Source organism: Chanos chanos, chromosome 10 (assembly GCF_902362185.1).
Source record: "Chanos chanos chromosome 10, fChaCha1.1, whole genome shotgun sequence".
Taxonomy (NCBI): Eukaryota; Metazoa; Chordata; class Actinopteri; order Gonorynchiformes; family Chanidae; genus Chanos; species Chanos chanos.
Window position 1 is genome coordinate 11,306,450 of NC_044504.1, and position 23,263 is coordinate 11,329,712.

The following is a 23,263-nucleotide window of genomic DNA, read 5'->3' on the forward strand; positions in this document are numbered from 1 at the left end:
AGTTTAATTCTCTGCCTGTTTTCTAGTCTTTGTTGTCAGAGCATGGTGTAATTCCAAAGTGTTCAGAGACTGCCAGTAGCTGCAACTCTTCGACTGACCAGCATGGGACATCTCCACAGTGCATCAACACAAGAGCGACTATTTCAACCACCAGTGGTTTCAGAACCCTGCAAGGTTCTGAGAAAAACTCAGACCATAGCTCTCAAATTAACACGAGCCAAACAATGTTCAAGCCACAGGAGGTTCCATTCCGGACAATGGAGGGAACTCTTCTCCGAGGCAGTGGAGGGATACCTTTGACTGGGACTGCTTCTTTATACCCAGAGGCGTCGGGTCTACGGGGAATGTATGCTTTGCCAGGGAGAAATTTTGCCCCGCAGCTGCTGGTGCAACTTCCTGGGACTGTTGTGGGATATGGAAATGGGTGGGGCTTGGGAAATGAGGGTGTGTCTGGAAGGGGAGGGGCTAGCCCACTGACCCATAGGATGGGAGATTTTCTGGAACATCGTCTAGCTCAGGTGACCTTTGACCCTCTACAGCCCCCGTACGATTCGTTGCAGACGTACGGGCTGGAGGGTGGAGGCTCCAGAGCAAGCTCGCTCAGTTCGCTGGAGAGTGAGGAGGAGAGAGAGACAGAAAAAGACACAGGAGCTATAGAGGACTGGGGACCAAAGTTCCATTGGTTACTGGACATCTTTAAAGGGAAGGAACAGGACAAAGAAGGGGGTAAAGCAGTAGATAATGGTCAAATGAAAGAGGAAGGGGTGGTAGAAAGAGATGAGGGGAAAGCAGTAGAAGCAAAAGAACGAGAGAGAGGGGATGATGACCCAGAAGAAGGAGATGCAGTAAAAGGAGAGGAGAATGATGAAGATGAAGGTGAGGGGGAGAAGAGAGAAGAAGAGACACCAGAGGGAAGAGAGAGGCAAACAGAAAGGAATCCACTTAAGAAAGAGAACCATACAGAGGAACAAGAAAACATGGTTTGAATGAGAAATCTACAGAGGTAGTGAAAGAATGTGCAAAAGAGAAAGGGAACATGTGAGAAAACAGAGGAAAGCACGTCATGGTATTTCAAAAGCAATAAGATCTGAGGAAACCAATGAGCACAACTCCAGAAAATGTGAACTGTGTAGTCTGCTCCTGCTTTTATATGAGTAAACCTATCATGGCATAGCACAGCCAGTGGTCCAAGAGCTACCCTCACTTACGCAAACTTATAAACTCTAATACACATTGCATACCTGTATACGCACACACACACACAAACAGACACAGACACACATACACTCCTAAGAGGTAGAGAACACACAGTAAGTGGTCCAAGAACTGTCACTTTTAGCACTCTCCTGTTACAGTAACGTGAATAATTCACTTAGGCATTCCAAGCCAAAGTTATGAAACATTGTATTATTAAAATATTGATTCGAAGCCCTGCAAGCTGCATTGTTGGAAAATAGGCCTCATAAAAAATGCACAATTTCTGACATTTTAATATTGATGATTATGTATTAATAAGAGAATTTCCTTCCACAGCTCTTGGTGGCGACCAAATTTCAGTTAAAACAGTTTGATGGGGTGTTAGAGTAAGTGGCAAATTTTTCTACAGCAGACCACAAAGACAAAAACACAACAACAAAAAAAAAGACACATTTTTTGCATGACAGAAAGATATTGAGGAAAAAAATTATTTTTATTCCCACAAGGCCAAATGCTTCAGAGAACTGCCGCTATGCCTCTCACCAGTAAGCACCCTCATAGCATAGGAAGCCATACCATAGCCAGTACCATGGTTTCTACACTGGTCCACCAATGGAACACTATGCAACTGAATCCTTGAGACAATGTGTTGTTTTTCTTTTAGTGAACGTATCATTGTTCTCTTACTGTAGACGAGAACGAGAGTTGTGTGTTCCTTCGCATGCAAATATCGCTGTCCTCTGAAGTGTCATGATGGGAAAAAATGAAAAAAACAAACAAAAACAAAACAAAAACAAAACAAAGAAAAAACATAACTTTGTTTAAGATCACAGTCTGTGTTACTATATGGAAATAAAACCTCTTGTTTACCACTGGAATGTTCTTTTTTTTTTTTTTCACTGACAGGAAAATAACATTTTTTGAGATGTATCGTCCTGTAAAGCCCTGTATGAAATAAAGCAAGAAAATATGATTTGCCAGAATCAGTGTGGGAAAACTGGAGAGACAAGTCTGAAAATGCGACTGCTGCTCCTGTCAATGCTACATGCAGTGACAGTAAAAAGAAGCCATTGTGCAGTTATTCTAGTGGGAAATGTGGTTTCTCCTACTATTATTAGCCTCTTTCATCTAAAGGAGAAAATAATCTAATTACAATCAATAATGTGCTGAAACATGACATTTTTCCCACTGTGTAAAGACCTTGAAGGCAAATATCCCCACCCCACCCCATCACATGACTTTCTTTCAACACTTTAAATTTAATCAGTTCTCTGACGCCACCATTCTCAAAACTGTAAATAAGTCTTACACCCTTTTTTTAAAATTTTTTTTCTCCCCTGTGTACAGATCTCAAAGGCAAATGTTATCCCTCTCAACCTTCCCCTAGCCCTGTACCTGAAACCATAATTAGCTAATGTAATGTTCACATCATGTCAGAGTTACCATAATTATGAGCTGACCTGTTAGAGCTTCAGTCTCAAGATTTTCATGCTCTTGAACTTTATGGCACGTGCTATGAGCAAGAATACTATGAGCTGATTGCCACTATTGATCATCACCAAATATTTCACATTCATTCAATAATACCCGTTCTTGCAAAATGTAGATGAATAAAGAGAGCAAACTAGGTAAAATATAGCAAGATAGCCTCCATTACATGGGTCCTGTGTGCAAATTGTAACTGTACAATTAAAAGGGCAGCTATCTTCTTCAGTTTGGTTCTGGCTACATCTCACCTTACTATTTATCTTACATATTAATATGTTGTTTAACACATATAATGTGTATGTATGTGTATGTATATATATACACACACACATATATATACACACATACATACATATATATGTATGTATGTGTGTGTGTGTGTGTGTGTGTGTATATATATAAGCACAGCAAAGTACTTGGATGATCATTGCCTCATCCAGACAGTAGCTGGAATTTCCTGGTGTCTGATGGCATGGCAGTGAGCAGGAACAGACCTATCTTCATTAAGACAGAGGGCGTATGAGCATGTATGTATAATGAAATCAAAACTTGGGTCAGTTCAGCTAATGGTGTACGTAGTGATAAACATAATTCAACAAGCCTTCAAGAAATAACAAGTCATGTACAATTGTTTGTGTGTTATAAGATTATCAACTGTAAAATAAAGGATTTATGTAACTGTTATTTGCTGGCTATTTGATGCAGTTTACTTTGGTTTATAATACCTGTTCGGCTACGTGCTAAATAACTAACGTTTGTGCTACCTAGTTTAGCTAGCAGGTGTTTTTTTTCAATTAATTTCTTTAACCAGATATTATATGCTTGGCAACAAAAACTACAGACTTGAAGTAGGATATAAATATAAAAGCATGTTTTCTAGTAATGTGTAGAGCTCATCACACGAAATGGTTTTATATTTTAGAACTGCATTCTTATTGACCTTTGATAGTCTCATTAGTTGTTATTATTATATTTTTTTTCCTTTGAAAGATCCAGAAGGAGAAGTCTATTTTCCTGAGTTTTAAGCTTGTTGCCATGGCATGAAAGCTAGCATGAAAGATCTTTCCTGGTTGAGAAATGTAATTATGACAATTTTGACATGCACGTGAACATAGTGTAAATTAAGTAAACCCTGTCACAGACTTCCTTCATTAATGCAATGTTCACGTGGCTAGCCTCAACAAACTACCACAAATCATTGCATCTTTAGTTGTAAGCTAAGAATAACAGAGCATCAGTCAGCTTTTAATGAATTTTAATTAGCTGCAAGTATTTAAGCCAATATGTTTATGCAATTACCTCAGTAGCTGCTGTTATCAAACCAGCACATGTTGGCAAAATATTACCATTGAGTGTTATTGTGTTTTTACACTTACACAACATACAGGACACAGAAATAATGTTGGCTTTGACTTTACTATGTCTCGTTCACTCAATCATTACATGGTCTACTTTCTGTATATCAGTCAACATATCAATGTGTGGCCTCAACACTGCATATCAATAGTATCACACAACACAAAATAGTTCCTTCAATATCAGTAACTAAAAGTAGTTCTTACATAAGCACAACAAGTGTGGTCAAGTTATATTTACTCTGGGGACTAATTTGCTTGGCTGGCAATTAAGATCAGCAAAATTCTGTTGGGTGTGTGCAGTGATCAATAGTGTTTGAATATAGCAGACTGAAGGAACAGTGAATAGTATCCAACCTCCTCTCTCCTTATTCACGGACCAGTTTCTGAATAGGCTGTGCATCCGAAGAGCACTTTGTACCTTACTAATTTATCATACATCCCTATTTTAAAGAGCCTTTTTTTTCCCCGCTGTCAGATAAAGCTGTGTGGAATGAAAATGGAATCCTAAAGATGCAGCGACTGATTGCTGCTCTGTTTTTGGTTGTGCTCTAGCAACTACTGCCTCTCATCTGTTATAAAAGGGAACTGAACTCATATGGATTTATTCAACCCAAACGGCTATGGAAAAACAACACCAAAATGATGTGATGTACACAGGATGAGACAAATGCTGCATATTTGTTGATGTAGTAAACAAATCTGAGTTGTGTTTGCTGTCAAATATTTGTTCACATTTGTGACTCTCAGATGAAATGTAAATATTATTGACACAGAGGTTTTTTCCAAAGTCACACTAGTGCATGAACCCCACTACGTTTAAAAAGTCATAAACCTTCACAGATACTGAAAAAATGGACTTAAATCAACCTCTTGGGAATATCAGAGATGATGAGGTAGACGGAATGTTGAGATTTATAAATGTGTGATCGAACTTTTGTATGTTTAAGCTAGTAGGTCAGCATTATAGCTGTCATCACACACAGCTAATAAAATCCGCATTTTTGCTGTGTGATGGATATGTTGTGGAGGAACCATTGTTTCAGTTAAATGAAATCAATCTGTCATCTTTTTTAAAAATAAAATCTTTTAACTCTGAATTTCAGAAAAGAAGAAGAAGAAGAAGAAGAAGAAGAAGAAGAAGAAGAAAAATTAGTCATGAAACATTCTTCCATATTTGAACATACAGCACATTTGTTCTCAGGTAATTTTATGAACACAAATCAAACAGAGGGCTTCGTAAAACTGAGTGAGCTTTGAGGCTGTGCTGTGCTGGTTGGTGCAGATAAGAACCAGTTTATGAATAGCCTATAACTGGCCTGTGATAAAGGATTAAAGCATTGCTTTATCAGAATCTTGCTCTTTAAAAACATTCTCTTAACTTCAGTGTACCTTTTTTAATGAAATGCATGGAAACTCCAACTTAATGGCTAAAAAATATTCATACTATCATCTTTGCTCACTATCAAATGCATTCATATCATTTTCTTCATTTTTACTTGAAAGTGCCTTTTAAAAATATACTTCAGAACTCCTATCTCTAATCATTGTTATCTCCTTGTAACAAGATGATGTTGTAGCTCAGCATACCATCTAGTTCGTTTTGCTTCTGTGTGCCCACCAGAGAAATTAAATCATCAACTTTTTAATTAACATGCGAGTTTCCAAAATCAAGTCCCGTATAGAATCTTTAGAGCAGTGAAGGGAAAAATGAAGCAAGGAAATTGTGTGTAGCCTTAGAGGAGGACAAACTAGAGGTGAAAGAGAGAATGAAAATGAAAGAATGAAATACCGTTAATGGGTGAGAGATGAAACAGTCGTTAAAAAGAGAGATGTAGAGTGATACAGTGACAAAGAGAAGTTCACCTGTGGGGAGAAAGTCTTTTTTTTTTTTAACCGAACGAGTCTCTCGGGTACTTTCTGTTAAGTGTTTCTCATGGCAGTGTCAAGATCACAGGAAAAGTACAGTGAAATTTCTCTATGCAGTGGTTACACACTCTGTGGCCAGATTATTTGGTATATCACGCTGTTCACAAAAACGGGTTGTTTCTACAGGCAGCGAGTCATGTGACTGTGACTTGTTGCATGAAGCAAGAACATGTGCATTGAAGGATCCACTTACTTTTGAAGTGAACATATAAGTAGGCAGGGGAAAAAAATGACCTAAGAGACTTTGACTATGTTATTGTGCAGAGTGCGTTATTGCAAATGTCTCAGAAACAGCTGCCTTGCTGGGATTTCCCCCACCAGTGTTTAGATCTTACCAAGCATGGGGTGACTAAAAAAAACACATCCAAACACATTATTACATTATTAATGATTAAGATTTAAAAATCACGGCAAGAATCATTCCAGTCCGCAGGTGGGCCACAAACACACAGATAACGGCAAGACACAACGGGTGTGCAAAACAACATCTTGGACTGTACTACTCATTAGTCCTCATTACAAGTGAGCTGTAACAGAGGATAACCACAACTCCTTTCAGCTAAAAGCAACAAGAACCAGATCAAATGGACACACATTCAATAATAAAATAACTGAGAAATTGTTGTTGAGTGATTCTGCTAATGACAGAGACAGGAGTTGGTATTAGTGGCTTGAGTCTATTGACTCAGACAAGTTGAATGTCATACTGTATCTAGACACTCGTTGCTCTGAACAGGTTTATTCCATCATAACTACAGTTCACCCCTTGTCTCAGCATACCAGGATTATGTACCTGTCTCAGAATGATTCTGTGAACTTGGCAGCAACGTCACTTCATCTGAATGACCTGGACTTGTTGCAGACCTCAAATGGAATTTTGAGATGAATGTTCCGTTGTCAAATCTGCAGGAACTGATTCTATTCTGTACTGATATGGTACACAGTCAAATGTCAAGTCAAACCCAAGATCTGTTACAAAGAGTGCCAACAATTACATGGGATGAGTAACCTCATTTCACTGGCTGCAGTTGTAAACAAGAAGAGAGAGAGAGAGAGAGAGAGAGAGATGGAGAGAGAGAGAGAGAGAGAGAGAGAGAGAGAGAGAGAGAGTGAAAAGACTATTTTGATTCAGCGGTTGTGTCTAAACTGCCAAGAGTTCATTAGACTGACACCCAGCTGTAGTTTCATGAGTGAGAAATGCAGGATTTATGCCATTTAGTCATTATCTCAGAAATGGGCTGAATGAAGTGTCTTTTCGGCATGTGTACGAGTGAAACCTGTATTAGCTCTAGCGAATATGGTTCCTTCGTCTGTGGATATCTCATATCTTTAAACATTCTGGGAATAGCTAGCTAAATCAGGCTGTCCTTGGTCTGAAAAACAACACTGCCTCCTCCATAAACTTGCACTATCCTCCTACAATGTTTCTCTACCTACACGGCGTAAATCTGAAAATGTGTCCAAAATGTGGCATTTGGTGCTTATTGCAGAGCAATAAAATGAGATTATGAGAAGTATGCTATGTCTTAGTAATGACATGAAAAAATTCAGAAACTGAATAGTAGAGAATACAAGAGCTTTAATATCCACTTGAACCTTTTAAGTAAAATCCCTGCAGCAAAATTAAAAACTTAGTGAAAGGTCAGCTGAGCCACAGTTTATAGTAACAAGCCTTTGACAGTTTGCCAAGATATTTGCATGCTCCTGATCTCCTCATATTTGCATGTGGTGAGTGTGGCATATATATTTCCTACTGCTCTAACCAAACTGTGAGGGGTTTTTCCTGAACCATCCATTTACAATATTCACATCTTCTCTCACAGAATCCCATGTCTGTAGACTATGACTAAAGAGCTACAGTGGCCCTTACAGTCATGGCGTAGATCAATAAGACAACACAAACATTCATGTAACACGATTGTTTGTTTTGACTACTGGGACTACCTTTAATTAAAAAAAAATAATGGTGCGACTAAAATTAGAATGACTTTAACCAGAATTACATTACTTGCTGAATTAAAAAAAAAATTGATTACTGCAACTCCCCTCGCTGAAGTCCATAAATTTGTCTGAGAATGGAAGAAAAGCAATGAGTCTGCTGTTCTCTAAGTCTTCTGTCCTTTTCTTCCCTGCAAGGCCTCGTTTTTTTTTTTTGTTTTTTTTTACTAAGTTCAATTCATGGAAGTAATTTCAGTTGAAGTCGGTTTTTTAGGACTCCCTCTGCGATTGCCAAAATAAATCCTAACCAAACTCAATTTGGTTGGAGAGACTGTGAAGAAAGGGTGGCTCCTCACCTACTCATTTTTTTGGAACTGCCCGAAACTGAATTCATTTTAGAGTGGTATTTTTGATGGTTAGCAGAGGGTTACATTACTTCTGAACCCAGTGCTAGCTGCACTGCAAACCAAGTCAGCTATTATGTTTGGTATAAGCTGTCCTTATGCTGCTAACAAGTCCATTCGTTTAATATGGTTTAAGAGAGAGCCCCTGACATATGAGTTGTGAGTGTCCTTTCTAAGAAGGATTTTATTCACTGTGGAAAAAAATTACACAGCAGTGGGATTTTGAGGTTTTTCTCTCTCAGAGGATTTTCTTCTCTTTTCTTCGTCTTAGTTGGGAACACATAATTTATTTGAATTACGTCACCAGTTTGACCATGGATTGTTTTTTTTTCTTTTTCCCATGAACTGCATTGTTGTTCATTTTGTTTGTATGAATAAAATGCTTGGCTGTTTTGCCAAGAGCTGCTTTTGTTTTGCTGGTCTGTTTTGGTTATAAAGTGAGGATGCAACAGTGAATTTATATTTTAATGATAAAAGATAACTTGAAAAAGATTTTCGGTAACATTAGTTGTGCATTTTCTGTAACATCTCAGAGGTATCAGAGTCTTTATGCTTCAAAGTGTATCCATATCCTAATCAACACACTTACACAAGTTACCATGTAAACACAGTCATTACAGAGCTTCACATAAGCTCAGACTGGCATTCAGAGATACATACGCAATTCAGACTGTGCAGAGTACACGACCAATTCAAACACCTACAAACATTTAGTCCTATAGTCCACAATCAGTATGATGATAAAATAAAAATGTTCCTATAAAAGCTGTGCTTTAAGCACTTAAAAATATACACTGTAATTTTAAATATAGTTGTGTATAAGACAGTATACAGCTCTCTTTCTGTTAAGATTAACATAGTACCAGAAATTTTACTTTTGACGGTTAAAATGTCAAATTCCCCATCATGGTACTGTATTTAACATGAAGTCGTGGTTAAAAAATATGGCAGCCCCACACTGCTCTCCACTGTATGAAATCAGCACTGCAGCGGTTCACTGGATTAAGCTGGTAGGGGGAGAGCGGCGCTTTAGGACAGAGGTTTCTTGCCGAACCGCTGTAGTTCTTCATATACCAATTTAGATGTGAGCCCTCTGGGTACTAAGACACAGTGCACACCTAGAAAAGAAAGATGATGTTATTTAAAGACTGATTTGAACGTGGTCCCATGTTACTGACAACACTGTTTGTGTGTAGGAGTTGTTTATTCATGGGACGTACTCAGGGTTTTTCAGCTTCCAGCACATAATTTTTTCCGTTGTGTGTAACCACGGTGTTAATGCAAGGTATATATACACTGTGATGTTATTTAATTTGTACAAAAACTACAAGCTCAGGAACTCACATCTCATTTTTTGCACATCCAAGTTTTGTCAGTAAAGTAGCACCATGTAAAAGATCTTTCAGACGCTTTCAGGAGAAAACTTTGGAGAGGCATAAGCACATGCTCTTGGATTGGTGCATCACAAATATCTTAGTCAATCCCTGGCCATTTAAGTTGTCTGACTGTCCCCTATACTAAAACATCGATGATGAACAAGAGTTCGTTTTTCTGCTGTAATCAGTATGACTTGAGACAGTATGAATGTACATCCATACATTCAAATTCTCTGGTCATGGAATGACGACAAAATAATCTCAGTCTGATCTAATTGCCTGAAATAATTTACACGACCCTGTAGGAATGCTTAGTTCTGAAGACAAGGTCCCGTACCGAGTCGTCCAACGTCTGTGATGTTCCTCTGCTCATCGTCAAAGAACATCATGTCACTGAACTGAACTCCACTGTCTGCTTTCAACCTACATTCAGATAACACAACACTTTAAACCACTCTGACCACAGTGTGTCACAATAACTTTCATTCTCTCTCACTCTCGTTTGCACAAATGCACAAAGACATACAGGCCGGTACCAACTCTCACGCACATTCCCATTCACACACGCACAGTTTGTGTGAGTACCACTAGTGCAACGAACATTAAGTCATTTTGCAAATTCTCAATTACCTGTTAAAGTGTGTGACCTTACTCCCAGGGTATATCTCTTTGAAGGAGATATACTGATTGAGATTGAAGAGTGATAGTAGCTGATTGGCTCCATCCACTTCACCAGTGCTGAGGAGATATGGAAAAGTCTGTAAGGCTCAGAAGAATGACCATGAGAAGAACACCTCTTTTCACCATTTCAATTACAGGGTGGAGTTGAATATGATAAAAAAAAAAAAAGTCGTTTTCACTGGTGTCTGTAAATACTGTTAGCCAGTTTCACCTACATGCCTAGTCCCTTTTTGACCTTCAGTGATTCACCGTGAACACTCTCTGTCACTTTCTTAATACACTTTTTGCCCTCCCTACTAAAGCAGCCTTATGTCTCACAAAACCAAATTTAAAAGACTGAGAAATAAGAGCATGATTAGGTTCAGAAACAGGGCTGTGTAATAAGACCACAAGTCCACGTCTCAATATATTTTCATTTTAACTCAGGCATTTCCACTAGCATTATCCCTTTTCATTGCATGAGGAATGGCATGATTGTGTGTTGTATTTTGTTTCATTTAAAGACAGCTGAAAGAGCATTCAATTTCAGTTAATGCTTCACACAGTATATACTTATGCTTACATTATGTGTAGTACTGGCATTATGTCAGTATGAGTACATTTTTGCTGTATCACCCAGCACTACTGAGAACTGGTACAGCATATATGATTTAATAATGTATGTAACTGATCTTTACCTCAACAAAACCATAAGCATAAAATAAGAGAAAAAACAAAACAAAAACAAAAGAACATTTTACATGGACTGACCGTGATGCAATGCCAATTTTAATGTCCTGCTCATGGAGAGATTTCAGTGTCTCCACTGTGTCATTATACAAAGAGATTTTGCCATTTCTTGAGTCCACCACCATGCCACTAAAAATAAAGACACGTCAAAAAAGAGAATGAAACAAAGTAAGAAATTTCGAGGGCCTACAACAAGGAAACTCTCCAAGGACTCTTCACACATATTAAGAAATCATTAATCACTCTGTACCTTTTATCTTTGTGAAAAGGTGGGTCAACATGGGTATCCACCCAAAAAGGCCACAGGGTGTAATCTAAGACAAGGAGGAAGGAGGAAATAAGGAAGAACATTGTGATAGACTTCTATGATTCACACATGTGATGTGTTTTGTTATACAGTCAACTGTCAATCTGTAACGTGTCTTGCATCAGACAAAGGACAATTAGGAAAGGCCTGCATCTGAGCTAGCCACATAACATCATGTCAGAGCTCCTGAGTCAGATGCACTTTCAGTTACTGACTACGAGAACCTAAATTATACAGTGGTGAAGTTTTCTCATGTGAACATTTTTTAACAAAATTAAATTTGAACCAACTGAACCCTGAAAGGATATTATTAAAAGAACCATAAAAGCAAACCTAGATGGTGATATATACTGTCGCATCGTGTCATGTTTGCCACAACCTAGCTACCAATAAACATCAATAAAATTACTTTTGTTTTAAGTAATCTTTCTTTTTCTGACTCTGCTATGTTTTAAATGAAAAATGTGTGGCATTACAGTAACTTGAAGAAGAATTACATTTACTGATACCCCGTGGGGAATTTCATCGTCTGCATTTAACCCATCCTTTACACACACTAGGAGCAGAGAGCAAATAAACACTGTAGTAGCTAGGTGCAGTGAGCAACAGCAGTGCAGTGCCCAGGGACCAACTCCAGTTCTTTTTCCAGTGTCTTGGTCAAGGGCACTGACAGAATTATTAACCCTAACATACATGTCTTTGATGATAGGAGGAAACCGGAGCACCCAGCTAAACACATGCAGTACATGCAAACTTCACACAGAAAGGGCCTGGGACAGCTGAAATTCGAACCCAGGACCTTCTTGCTGTGAGCCACAGTGCTAACCACTGAGCTACCATGCAGCCCCATTCATTCATTACCAAGATTGATTCCATTTCTCCATTCCATTATCTCTTCATATCTCTTGCTATTTTAAGTGCAATATAAACTCTGAAGGCAAGAATGAGAGATAATGGCTCTGGTATGATGTATGATTTCTTAGGAGTCAAAAGTGTAATGACATTAAAATGCTTTCAAAATCCAAGAGAATTTTACATGAAAAATTATCAAGTCTGCTTTATAAGTCTGTAACATTATAAATTGTAACATTATTGAAATGCAACATTAATTTCCGTGTGGGACTAGCTGCCTACGAAATGTCATTTAGAATGGTCGTTATGCAGCACCTGCTCCCAAAATCTCTCACTGTCAGAAATATTTGAATATTTAAAATAAAGAAGTTTTCCATAATGCTTTATAGTTCAGCAAAGGGACAATCATTCCTTCCTGATCTCAGAACATGTTGTACAATACTGCCAGATCTTAGAAAAGACAAAATCGTTCTGACATCTTAATCAGTCGACTACTTCCATGACATGCTTTACGTTTAGGTTTTAAAGTTGCCTTCTTGCGTATGACGCAAAAACGTCCTACACAAAACCAAGAGGTATGCTATCGCAACTTTGGAAATAAAATATTGTGAATGAATAATTATATATATTTAGAATATTTTGTTTTGTTTAGGTATTTGTCATTCAAAACTATTTCTTGAAAGAGCGACAAGGTGAAGTTACAAGCGAGGTTTCATTGCTATATGCAGGGATTAGTTGTCTGAACAGAATTAAAAGACTTACCAAGGTCAAACACAACTAATTTAGGTTTAGACATCGTTTGCTTTCACTTTTGCGCAGCTCCTTATCCTCGCCGATGCTGTGATACGTGCAAGTATTTAGCTACTGGAACACTTTCCGTCATGAATGTGTTTGTTCATGTTTACTGCAGTTACACACCCGGCGCTCTAGCACGGAAGTGGTCTTTTCAGCAGCGTTGCGTCGGTGTTACGTCAGATCAAACGCAACTATAGGATTGGCTTTGACAGTAACCTTGCGTTGTAACTCACTCACTCACGCACTCACTCATAAATGAATGAATGAATGAATGAATAAATAAACAAACAAACAAACAAACAAACAAACAAATAAATAAATAAAGATCACAGATCACACATTTTTCGCTGAAAATTCTTTTACTAGATATAGCTTACAGGATCTCCCATAGACTCCCATTCATTTTTAGTTTGTTTCAGTTCTGAAAATGAAATAAAAATAAAAAAGAGTGAAAGAAAACACAATTAAGTACCCTCGAATCAATGTTTCTCAAACCTGTTCCTCTAAGCCAGAGGTGGCATAAGTATTCAGATATTGCACTTCAGACAAAATAATAAAGATATAGCCATAAAAGAATGACTCACCCAAGTGTGAGTCACCCATGAAAAAAACAATTTGAATAAAAATCTTCAAGTATCAGGCTTTTAATGTACTCAAGTTGTCAAAAGCATGTGATAAAAAATAATAAAACACGACCCCCTTGGTATTTAATGGCTAAATTTGTGGAGGCCCCTATTTCTCTATTAAATCAATCTGTATGAGTGGTTTTGTGCACCAGCAAAAGGAAACATCTCTTTTAATGAATAAGGTCATGGTGGTAGTCTGTCTTACTCATTTTCTGCTGCCATTTCCTTTGTCATTTTGAGGTTTCTGGCACCACTTCCACATTTGCCAGCCTATATACTCAGTTGGTGATGGTGTGTACGTGCCAGGGCAAGTCGTGTGGCTGGGCTCCTGAGCGACTCACAGAAATAAACACCATCATGCTCTTGTTTTGTGTGCATCCGCGTCAGAGTGTCATCACAGCAATGTTTAAAATAGCTTCTGGTGGCAACTCCCACATGCGTTTAATCAGCTGCCGCATGCAGTATAAAACAAAAATAAATGAATCACGATAAGTGACTGAAAGGAAACAAGTAACAACAGTTAGCAACAGACATGTACTTGAGCCAGAAGTATAAAATTTCTTTTAAGTCAGAACGTCAAAGTTGCTCATAGTGTTGAGTACAAATCTAGAGGACAAATCCACTAAGGTACTACTGAAGTAGGAAGGAAATACTTTACTTGTTTGACCTACCAGACCTGGGTTGGGCCCACAGCTTTGTACATTTAGAATTGGGGTTAGAGAAAATTGAGCTAATTTCCAGTATTATTCACAATGATCAGGTTTGCTTTGTGGAAAAATAGGAACTCAGCAGTTTTAGACAACTATTATCCTTTATATGGCTAAATAACTTTTCACCTTCCAGGTTACTGCCTTGTCTGTCAATGAAGAGAGGACGGGATGGAATGGAAATGTTTTCAATTTGCCCTTAAGAGTTTTGGTTTTGGCCCTGGATTTAGGAAATGGATTAATATCGTTCATTGTAATTTAAGGCCTGCTGTGCAAACCAATAGAAATCCACAAAGATCTGCAAAGCGTTACAACCTTTGGCTATTTGAAAGAAAGGAAATGTGGAGATGCAAGGGGTACAATGTGGTGGAAAGTATTTTTGTGTGCTGGTGATATTCCAATGCTAATCCACAATCTCATGTCATCAGTCCCTTGACTAAAACAACATCTAAGAAAAATGGGAATTGTCTTCAGTCATTTCAGGATATAGAAGCTGCTAAGAATAAATCAGAGGCCATCCTGGTTTCTGTAACATGTTCATCAGTTACAGTCACCTCTTTTAAGGCCAAGTCGTTGCTCAAAAATTAAATTACATTTCTCTGATGCTTCTAACCAGTATCCTGTCAGCATTCACAGTCAGACAGCATGCTAATCTTTTAGAAGACCTTTTGTGGGAGGGCTACAGACTCTGCAAAAGTTACAAGCCACTAAAGAAAGAGGAGGGCTCGAACTCCCAGACCTAAATTTGTATAAAATAGCCTTTGAATTATTGAGGTTAGCTAAACATTGAGGAGGCAGAAGAGAGATGAGTTGCAATAAAGAGAAGATTTACTGCTCCTTTTGAATCATTACAAAAGGAGCTGTAATGTTTAATCCCCCCCCTCCACACACACACACACACACACACACACACACTTACACACACACATGCACACGCACATGCACACACACTAAGATATTAATCCTGTTCGAATTACTCAGTGGCAGTGTGGCTATCAGCGCATAAAAGGGTTAATGATGCTAAGAAATCATAAGATTAAAGATTAAATTGCTGTGATCGCACACACACCGTGAGCAATGAGCAGTGAATTTGACCTCTGCATTTAACCCATCCTTACTCACCAGTAGTGAGCACACACAACCACTAGGTGCAGGAACAGTGGGCAGCACACCTGCACTCGGGAGGCAGTCGGGAGTTAAGTGCCTTGCCCAAGGGCACTTCACCTGTGGATGTTTTCCTGCTGGTACTGGGAATCAAACCAATGCAAGCCCACTCCTCTAACTCTTAGGCCACCGGCTGCCCATAATGACATAGAAATTTATTATTCACTTCCAGGTAATCAGTTTTTCTGGGTTACTAAATGTTATCAAAGATTAAATACTGATACACGTCAAAAGATGAAGAATGTATATACAGTTGTGTAAATTTATATTTGTATATGTATATGTATATGTACATGAATACATGCATTTTTTATGCACTATTTACATGTACTAAACTTTTGTCTTGTGTTGTTTTTTGTAGTTTCTAAATATGTATTCGAGAAATAAAAAAAAAATGAGAATAGATACCTTGCTTATGAGCAGAATCGGGTGTTGTAGAGCATTGAGTGAGAAGAAAGTGAAAATGTGCAGTCTCGTGCACTGTGAAACACTGCACCAAACTGCAAGCGAGCCTCAAAAGTTTCGCAGTAATGATCAGAAAATGCTCTTTCAAGCTCACTGAACAAAGTTTCTCAGGCACTGCGTTACACTGGCTGTGGTCCTTCCTTGCCTTCTACCACTCGTGTGTGGCATCCTGACCGAACAGCAGAATGTCTGCTGTCACTCCCTGTCACTGCATGATAAGGATCTGAGCTGTCAGGGGCATGTCAGTTACAAAGCCTGAAAAGAGACAAGCTGTTATTGGTAGAAACAGTCTGAGTGATACAAAAGCTGACACATTCCTCTGTGGTCTCTCCAGTGAGTGTTGTGTGAGCACAGAATATTGGACTAACCTCACTAGCAGCTCTGCTCAGTACAGTAATGGTTATTTCAGGAGGTTACTGGGTAACTAACCACTACACACCACAGCAGTCAATGCGCTTGGATTTCCTTCTTATCAGCTTGATCCCTGCACTCTGTCAGTGGTAGAGGTGGTGGTGGAAAACTCAGACCTCACATTCTGGGAAGAAAAAAAGAAAGGAAAAAAAATGTAAGTATTGTGTTGGGTAATTGTCTACCAGGGGATCCATTTCAAATACAGATTTTGCAGTGCAATGCACACATATTATACCTTGGTCAGGTAAAGAAAAAAAAAAAGAAATATATATATATATATATAATTGAGCATTTGCTTACTTTCACATGATGTCATTTTTCATAAGAATAAAACTCTAGAATAAAGAGTCTATATTTATTTTTACTTGGAGCTTTGTTTGAAAAACTGCTCTCCAAATTCCCATCTTTAATCATCGTGTTCTCTTTGTAATGAAAGCGTCACACGTGTATCGCCAGCGTAATGAGAAATACTGAGAAAACTGGCACATTGTGGTAGAGACAGTTTTACTTCTAATGGTTTGTTTGTCCACCAGAGAAATTAAGTGTTCATCAGGCATTTTAATTAACAATCAAGCTCCCAAAATCAAGTTGAACAGAGAAGCTTTAGCGCAACAGGGGGAACTAAGAAGCAGAGGACAATGCGAAGGAAGTACAGGTCATAAAATGAAAGAAAAAACTGTTTGTGCATGACCGAGATTAAAGGGAAGATGGAAAAGGAACAGTAATATTAAAAAGAGAACTGGAGAGTGACTCACTACAGCCTTTCTGTACAAAGATTTCCTTTTCAGTAGCTTTATGTTGTTTATTGGACTGACAGCCAGCTGTACTCTCCTGCATGTTAAAAGCAGTCACTTTATATTCAATCACTGTCTCAAAGTCAGGCAGGAGCCAGAAGCCAGCAGATTACTGACAGATTCCATACCACCCTCGGCTTCAGTTGCCTATATTAACGTATTTTAGATGTATGGGTTCTATATCCTCTTTTCCACCTATGTTGTTCGAAGGGTACATCCTGAAGATTCAATCTATTACCATTCTCATATATGAGAGGGGAGAGTAAAAATGTTCTTAAGAATTACCCACAGAGATGGGCAGTATTTCAATTAAATGTATTTAAAATACATATTTAATTACCTTTGAGTATTTTGTAATTTGTATTTTGCTGGATGGAAAATAATCAGATGTAATTTGTAACAAAATACTTTGAGAAACTGTATTTTGTGCATTTAAAATACTTAATCAAATGTGTCATTTTATTTTCAAGTAAGACAAAAAATTTCGTCACAGGGCTTACTATAGGACTACTAACTATAGGACTACTAAATATAGCCCTATCACAGTCTTTGGCTAGTTCCAAGTACAACACGTGACACATCCTGTTGGGTTCAGCGCAGTCATTGTGAACTGTTTGTTTTCCTCATGACCAGTAACCCAAGGAAAGAAGCTGCTTCGGTGCTTGGTGCAAATTGCCTTGAGGCAGTGGTTCTCAGCTCCAGTCCTGGGGACCCACTGTCCTGCACGTCTTTGTTTTAACTCTTCTGAGCTCAGGACTGACACACCTGATTCCACTGATCAGTTCATCATCAAGCTCTTGATTAGTTCAATTAACTGTGATAATGAAGAGTTAAAACAAAGACATGCAGGACAGTAGGCCCTGAGGTCTGGAGTTGAGAACCACTGCCTGAAGATACAGTATGTAGTAAAATATACTATCAGATATTGCTTACTGAATGTCATTATAGGACAGAAGTATAGAGCAATTAGCAAATAGCTGTGCTCTAAAACTTTTGAATTTACTTGGTAGCTTGCAAGTGGCATTCTAGCTAATGTCACAGGCATGCTCAGACAGCCTGGGACAGTGGCATCTTGTGGTTAGTCTTATGGAAGCTGGTTTGTCTGTCTGTTTGTCAGCAGGGTTATGCAAGAACTACCAAGCCGATTTTCATGAAACTTGGTAGAGGGGTGTAGCATGGGCCAAGGAAGGACCCATTAAATTTTGGTGTGGCTCCAACTCACCGGGTGGATCCACGTATTATTGTCCTCTTTCTTTAACCTTGTGAGATATGGAAAAATGTACTGAATGTGTCTGCGCATGCACAAACCCATCATAATTACAGTGAATGCTGTGCCATGACTAAACATACAACAATACATGTGTCTTCCTGTTCTCTTTTTTTATGTAGTTGTCTTTCAATGATCTCCTTTTCTGTTCCTCATATACATTTGTGTTGTTTAAACTTGTCCTATATGTGCTGCTATTGTTTACTTGAATATTTGTATATTATCCTTTTGTTGATAATACGAACAATAACAACAACAACAACAACAACAACAATAATAATAATAATAATAATGATAATAAACACCTAAACATACAACAAAACATTACAGCAAGTATGTAAGAAATAAACAGCGTGTAAGTTATCCTTATTGTCCAGTTTCCATGTCGACATGACCAAAATAAGCCGATTTAAAGGTTATTATGGGCTTGCATAACACGTGCATAATCGCTAATTGTTTCTTACAGTAAACTAGCTTTCACAATTATACATTCAGACTTTTTTGCTCTGATAGTTTTCGAAATATATCCAGACATATATAGTGGTTGCGGCTGCAGATTTGAATATCATAGAAGAGTGGACTATTGGCCTTGGCAGAGGTCTGCGCTCTGTGAGTGCCCCTCTAGTTTAAAATGCAATTGCTTTAATGATTCCTCAAGTGAAGCTCTATTTCTGGATTCGCCGTATTCCAACCTTGTGTCCTCAGCACTTAAAAGAAGCCCATTCTTTGCAGCGCTGATTTTAAAGCATACAAATTCAGTCAAACTGTACTTACTGATGTACATTTAGTTTTATAAATGATGTATAATGAGATAATCAGTTTTGAATTACAGATTGGGGACAGAGAGAGAGATATGTGAACCGAGCCCTCACTAGATATTAAGAGTATACTGCTAAATTGTGTCTGTTTCTGTAAAAGTTGTTTCTGTGTGTACATAGCCCAAGCTCTCTTTTCTGTAAAAATGGTCACCTGATCCCACCTAGTGGATTCCTTTTGGCATAGCAGCAATTTTAAACATCTTGCTATCCTTAAATGACACAGAGGTTTCGAAGAACCTGGACATAAGACACGTCAATAAGCAACTAAAACACTGTATTCTACTCTAGGTTAAGTTCAGGTTTAGCTTTGAGTGAGTGACATTTGTGGATGTGGTAACACTTGGCATTGTGTTTAGACCTGCTACAGTTTTCTTAGGTGGATATTTTTCACACAGTTCCGGTACAGAAAGTAGACAGAAAATGGAGACGGACAATGAATGAACATTTAATAAGGGAACTATTATTAAATTAGCTATTTGCCTTTACAGAGGCACTTTAATTTTTGTTTGAGTACAGTTATACAACTATACTGAATTTTTTTTTTAAAAACCATGTTCACAAAGGAAAGCTTTGGAATAACTGAGAGATGACTGACTTGGAAATCTGCTCTATTTACTACATACCACAATCTCCTGTTAAGATCCAACAAAGTTAAAATTTGGTGATTAATGAGGTCATAGATGGTGCTTGACTTTAACACATTGTACGGGGACTGCAATCATTTTGGAGTACAGATGAAATACTTGGAATACAGGTACAGTAAAAGCGTCTTCTCTGCAGCCTTTGTTATAGGTAATTTCAAAGTTAGGTGCTGAGTTGGTCTTTTACCTGGAGTCCAGCTGGGTGGTGGTATTGGACATAGGCCTTGAATTTCTTGAGGTCTGAAACATACCCTCCTTCCAAAAAAAAAAAAAAGAATTAAACAATAATGACTAGATATGTAGACTACAAACTTTCTGGTCGCAGTGAAAGAATATGAAATGTACAGGAAGATGATGTGGGCTGTCCATCAGGTGGCAGACTTGAGAATTAAAGTGATCATAATTTTGGTTCAATTATGCCGTGAATACTCTATCCAGTTTTTTTTTTTAAATCTACATGAGTTAAGTGAGAAGGGAAAAAGTGATGGACGCATAGACATCAAGTTTGTGGACTGCAGTCCCCTGCAAGCCTTTGAGGAGGAGCAATATACTGGAATTGGCTGTAGCTTGGCCAAACTGATGCTGCTAAGATAGACCTTGGCAGTGAAATATTTGATTTGGGGCTGTACCCCAGAGCATGTTGTGGATGATTCGGGACTGGTTCATTTCAGAGTGATATGCTCTGTATATTCAGTAATGGAGGTCCTTGTGGGAAGACAGGCAGTGGTAGAAGTTCCTGGTCCCCTTTTCAGTAGGTTTTTCATTTTCTATAACAAATTTGTACACGCACTGATAGTGTATAACAAATGTTCCATTGCTTCATATGTTGCATTCCTTTAGTTAGTATAACTTCATGCTTTCAGAGACCCTGCAATGTTTCAGTGCAACTGGAAGTTTGTGCTAATATCACAACCATACTGAAAGAGAGCTAAATACTATGAGATGAACACTTTGCAGAACTAGTTCTCTCAGGGCTTTGGCCAAATGTAAATAAGTTATAATGCCACTTATTATTTTTGCGTTCAAAGTTCTTGTCATTGATTGTATATCCACCACAGTTTTATTCTGCTCTGAGCTTGGACAACCCCTGAAAATCGAAAACAAAAATGAACTTATGCCAATTGCTCAAAAATATCACTAGATTAGAAATGACATAGGAAATTCTGTCCCATTTTTGTTCTTTTCATTTCAGTTACATTTGTAAATCATTATTTAAGGAACTTTGTTTGTCAGAGGTGTGTATAAGGGTACTGACCAGGACTTGATGTCCTGCTGATGAACTGATTCAGCCAACAGCTTCATGTTCTAATGGGTAATCCATCAAGTTCTTTTAATAGCTTTCCTATCAGTAAGGGCTTCTGATGATAACAGCTGTATAGATAAGACTTCTCAGACTCTTCCCTCCATCCAAAGTCTCTGAGTGATTGTTAGACGAAATTCTTTGTTCGGGTCGAGGGCCAACAGTCTGAAGGAGTTTCTTCTTGTGTCCCCTTATTGCTTTTCAACCTGTCCTCCTGAAGTCCATATGATGTCTGAATAGGTGTATGCAGGCTTTACAATTTAGGTGGTCCAGCTGAGGTAAAAATACGCAACGTTGTATTCTTAGCAAATGGCTGGCTGGCTTCTCTGTCAGTTTTGACAAAGTAGAGCTAGAGGTTATGTTTCAATCACGTCTTGAGATATAAGGAGATGCTGAGGTCGGATTATGCTCTTGATGTTGGCTGTTCCAAAACAACGATCTGTCTCATTGATGACTGATGAAATCTTATCACCAATGTCTTTTTGTAGAAAGCAAATGCTCCTTCAAGGCTCTCAGCTACACCATCTGCATGTGGACATAAGCAAGATAAGGAACAGAACTGTGGTCTGCACAGTCAGCAAATGCAAACATGGCATCTTTAATCTCTCTCAATGCTTCCTGCAATACTGAGCATGCCATGGAAGAAGAGAGGGTGGCTCTAAATGTTTGGCCAGTCACTGATGATAATAGAGTTCAAATACAACACGAGGTTTGATTGACACTTTGCCAAAGCACAGCTTGTACTGCATTTTTCATGTAACCATGAAACCCACCGATATCAGTAGACCTTTCCAAAGGATAACTGAGAGGGCTGTAGAATTCAAAATAACACACAACATAGAAGAAAAACACAGACCAAATTCATACAGACAGACAGAGAATCTATGACATAAAATTGTTGTACACTTCATTAATCATATCCTTACTGTTGATCTTATCATCAGCTATTAAAAAAAATATTTAGAAATTTTTGGAAATCATGCCTTAAATGAGATGAATTTTGGATTGGGAGTAAAAGTTGTAGTTATCATGACTAGCCAAAAACAGAGATAAGGAAAAAGTTTACCAGTGATGGCTTTGTTAATAAAATATACTAATTTGTTAACCTGCGGATCTCTTTCTCTGGTGAATCACTTCTGATCCACTTAAAATGACCTGTGAAGGTTTTAGAACCAGTGCTGAATGGAAAAGCTCCATTAAACAGGCTGTCCAAATATTGCCAAGCAGATTTTGCTGCATGCATATAAATTGTATCATTAAATTCAAGAAAGGGGAGAGAAGTTGCAGAGACCTGGCAGTAAATGAAAAACAGGATGTATGCTGAAAAAGGAAACTCAGTTTCAACTTTAACTTGCAGACTAGTTTGTCAATATGGAGATTAAAATTTAAATCCTTGTCGAGTAAGACTCCAGGGCACTTAAAACTAGATACATTTTCAAATTTTGAGACCATCAGTGGTACAAAAGACTGGACAAAGCACAGAACTGTATAAAACACCAGTAAACTTCAGCAAACCCCTATAAACCATCCACTTATCTTTGCTTCTATTTGCTAAGCAGTTCCTAAACTGAACATCGCTGAAGTACTGAGCCCTGTGCGACAGTTTTATTTTTTTTTTTAAAAGCAGTGTCCACATTATAAAAGGCGTGGATAAAATATATAAAAAAGCAGGTAGAGTCCAAGTTACAAATTAGGTCACTGAAACTTTTCATTGTTGTAATAGTAGTGCCATGCTTGGCTCTAGAGCCAGATTGAAATGGGTTTATGATGTTGTTTTCGGTCAGAGAGGACTTAGTAAGCTGGTCACTTCCTTGGAAGAAAAGGGAAGTAATTGTTACTAGGGTCATCTCTAAGCAGGGGAAGAACATAAACTGTTTTGCAAGAATCTGGAATTACATTAGTCTGAAGGAAAAAGATAGTGAGTCTTAAATAAATATCTGCACCAGAAGTCAACATCAGGGATGTGATTAATGTATAAGTGACTCAGCACAAGTGTGTTACAATTAGTACTGCACTGAA

General features: G+C 38.2%; 2 protein-coding genes across 2 annotated transcripts in view; one reads left to right on the forward strand and one right to left on the reverse strand.

Moving 5' to 3' along the window:
• cdh24a (cadherin 24, type 2a) overlaps positions 1–2,604 on the forward strand; it is a 28,272-nt gene extending 25,668 nt beyond the window's left edge. Inside the window, exons 15-16 of the mRNA XM_030786713.1 lie at positions 27–845; positions 2,545–2,604. Of these exons, the coding sequence (XP_030642573.1) occupies positions 27–845; positions 2,545–2,604 (879 nt within the window). The remainder of the gene's footprint in view (positions 1–26; positions 846–2,544) is intronic.
• A 6,702-nt stretch (positions 2,605–9,306) lies between these two features.
• Positions 9,307–13,144, reverse strand: mdp1 (magnesium dependent phosphatase 1). The gene is made up of 6 exons (XM_030787207.1): positions 13,019–13,144; positions 11,348–11,411; positions 11,119–11,226; positions 10,318–10,425; positions 10,025–10,110; positions 9,307–9,429 (listed from the first exon to the last, which is right to left on the reverse strand). Exons 1-6 carry the CDS (start codon positions 13,050–13,052, stop codon positions 9,341–9,343), a joined length of 489 nt encoding a protein of 162 aa, XP_030643067.1. The 5' UTR covers positions 13,053–13,144; the 3' UTR covers positions 9,307–9,340.
• Positions 13,145–23,263: the final 10,119 nt, after the last annotated feature.

Excerpts from the sequence above, each read along its gene's own strand:
- mdp1 (XM_030787207.1), bottom strand. The coding sequence starts at position 13,052 with ATGTCTAAACCTAAATTAGTTGTGTTTGACCTTG. Across the intron at positions 11,412-13,018 it reads ATTAGTTGTGTTTGACCTTG|ATTACACCCTGTGGCCTTTT; the intron begins GTAAGTCTTTTA and ends TCCTTGTCTTAG. Across the intron at positions 11,227-11,347 it reads CCTTTTCACAAAGATAAAAG|TGGCATGGTGGTGGACTCAA; the intron begins GTACAGAGTGAT and ends CTTTATTTTTAG.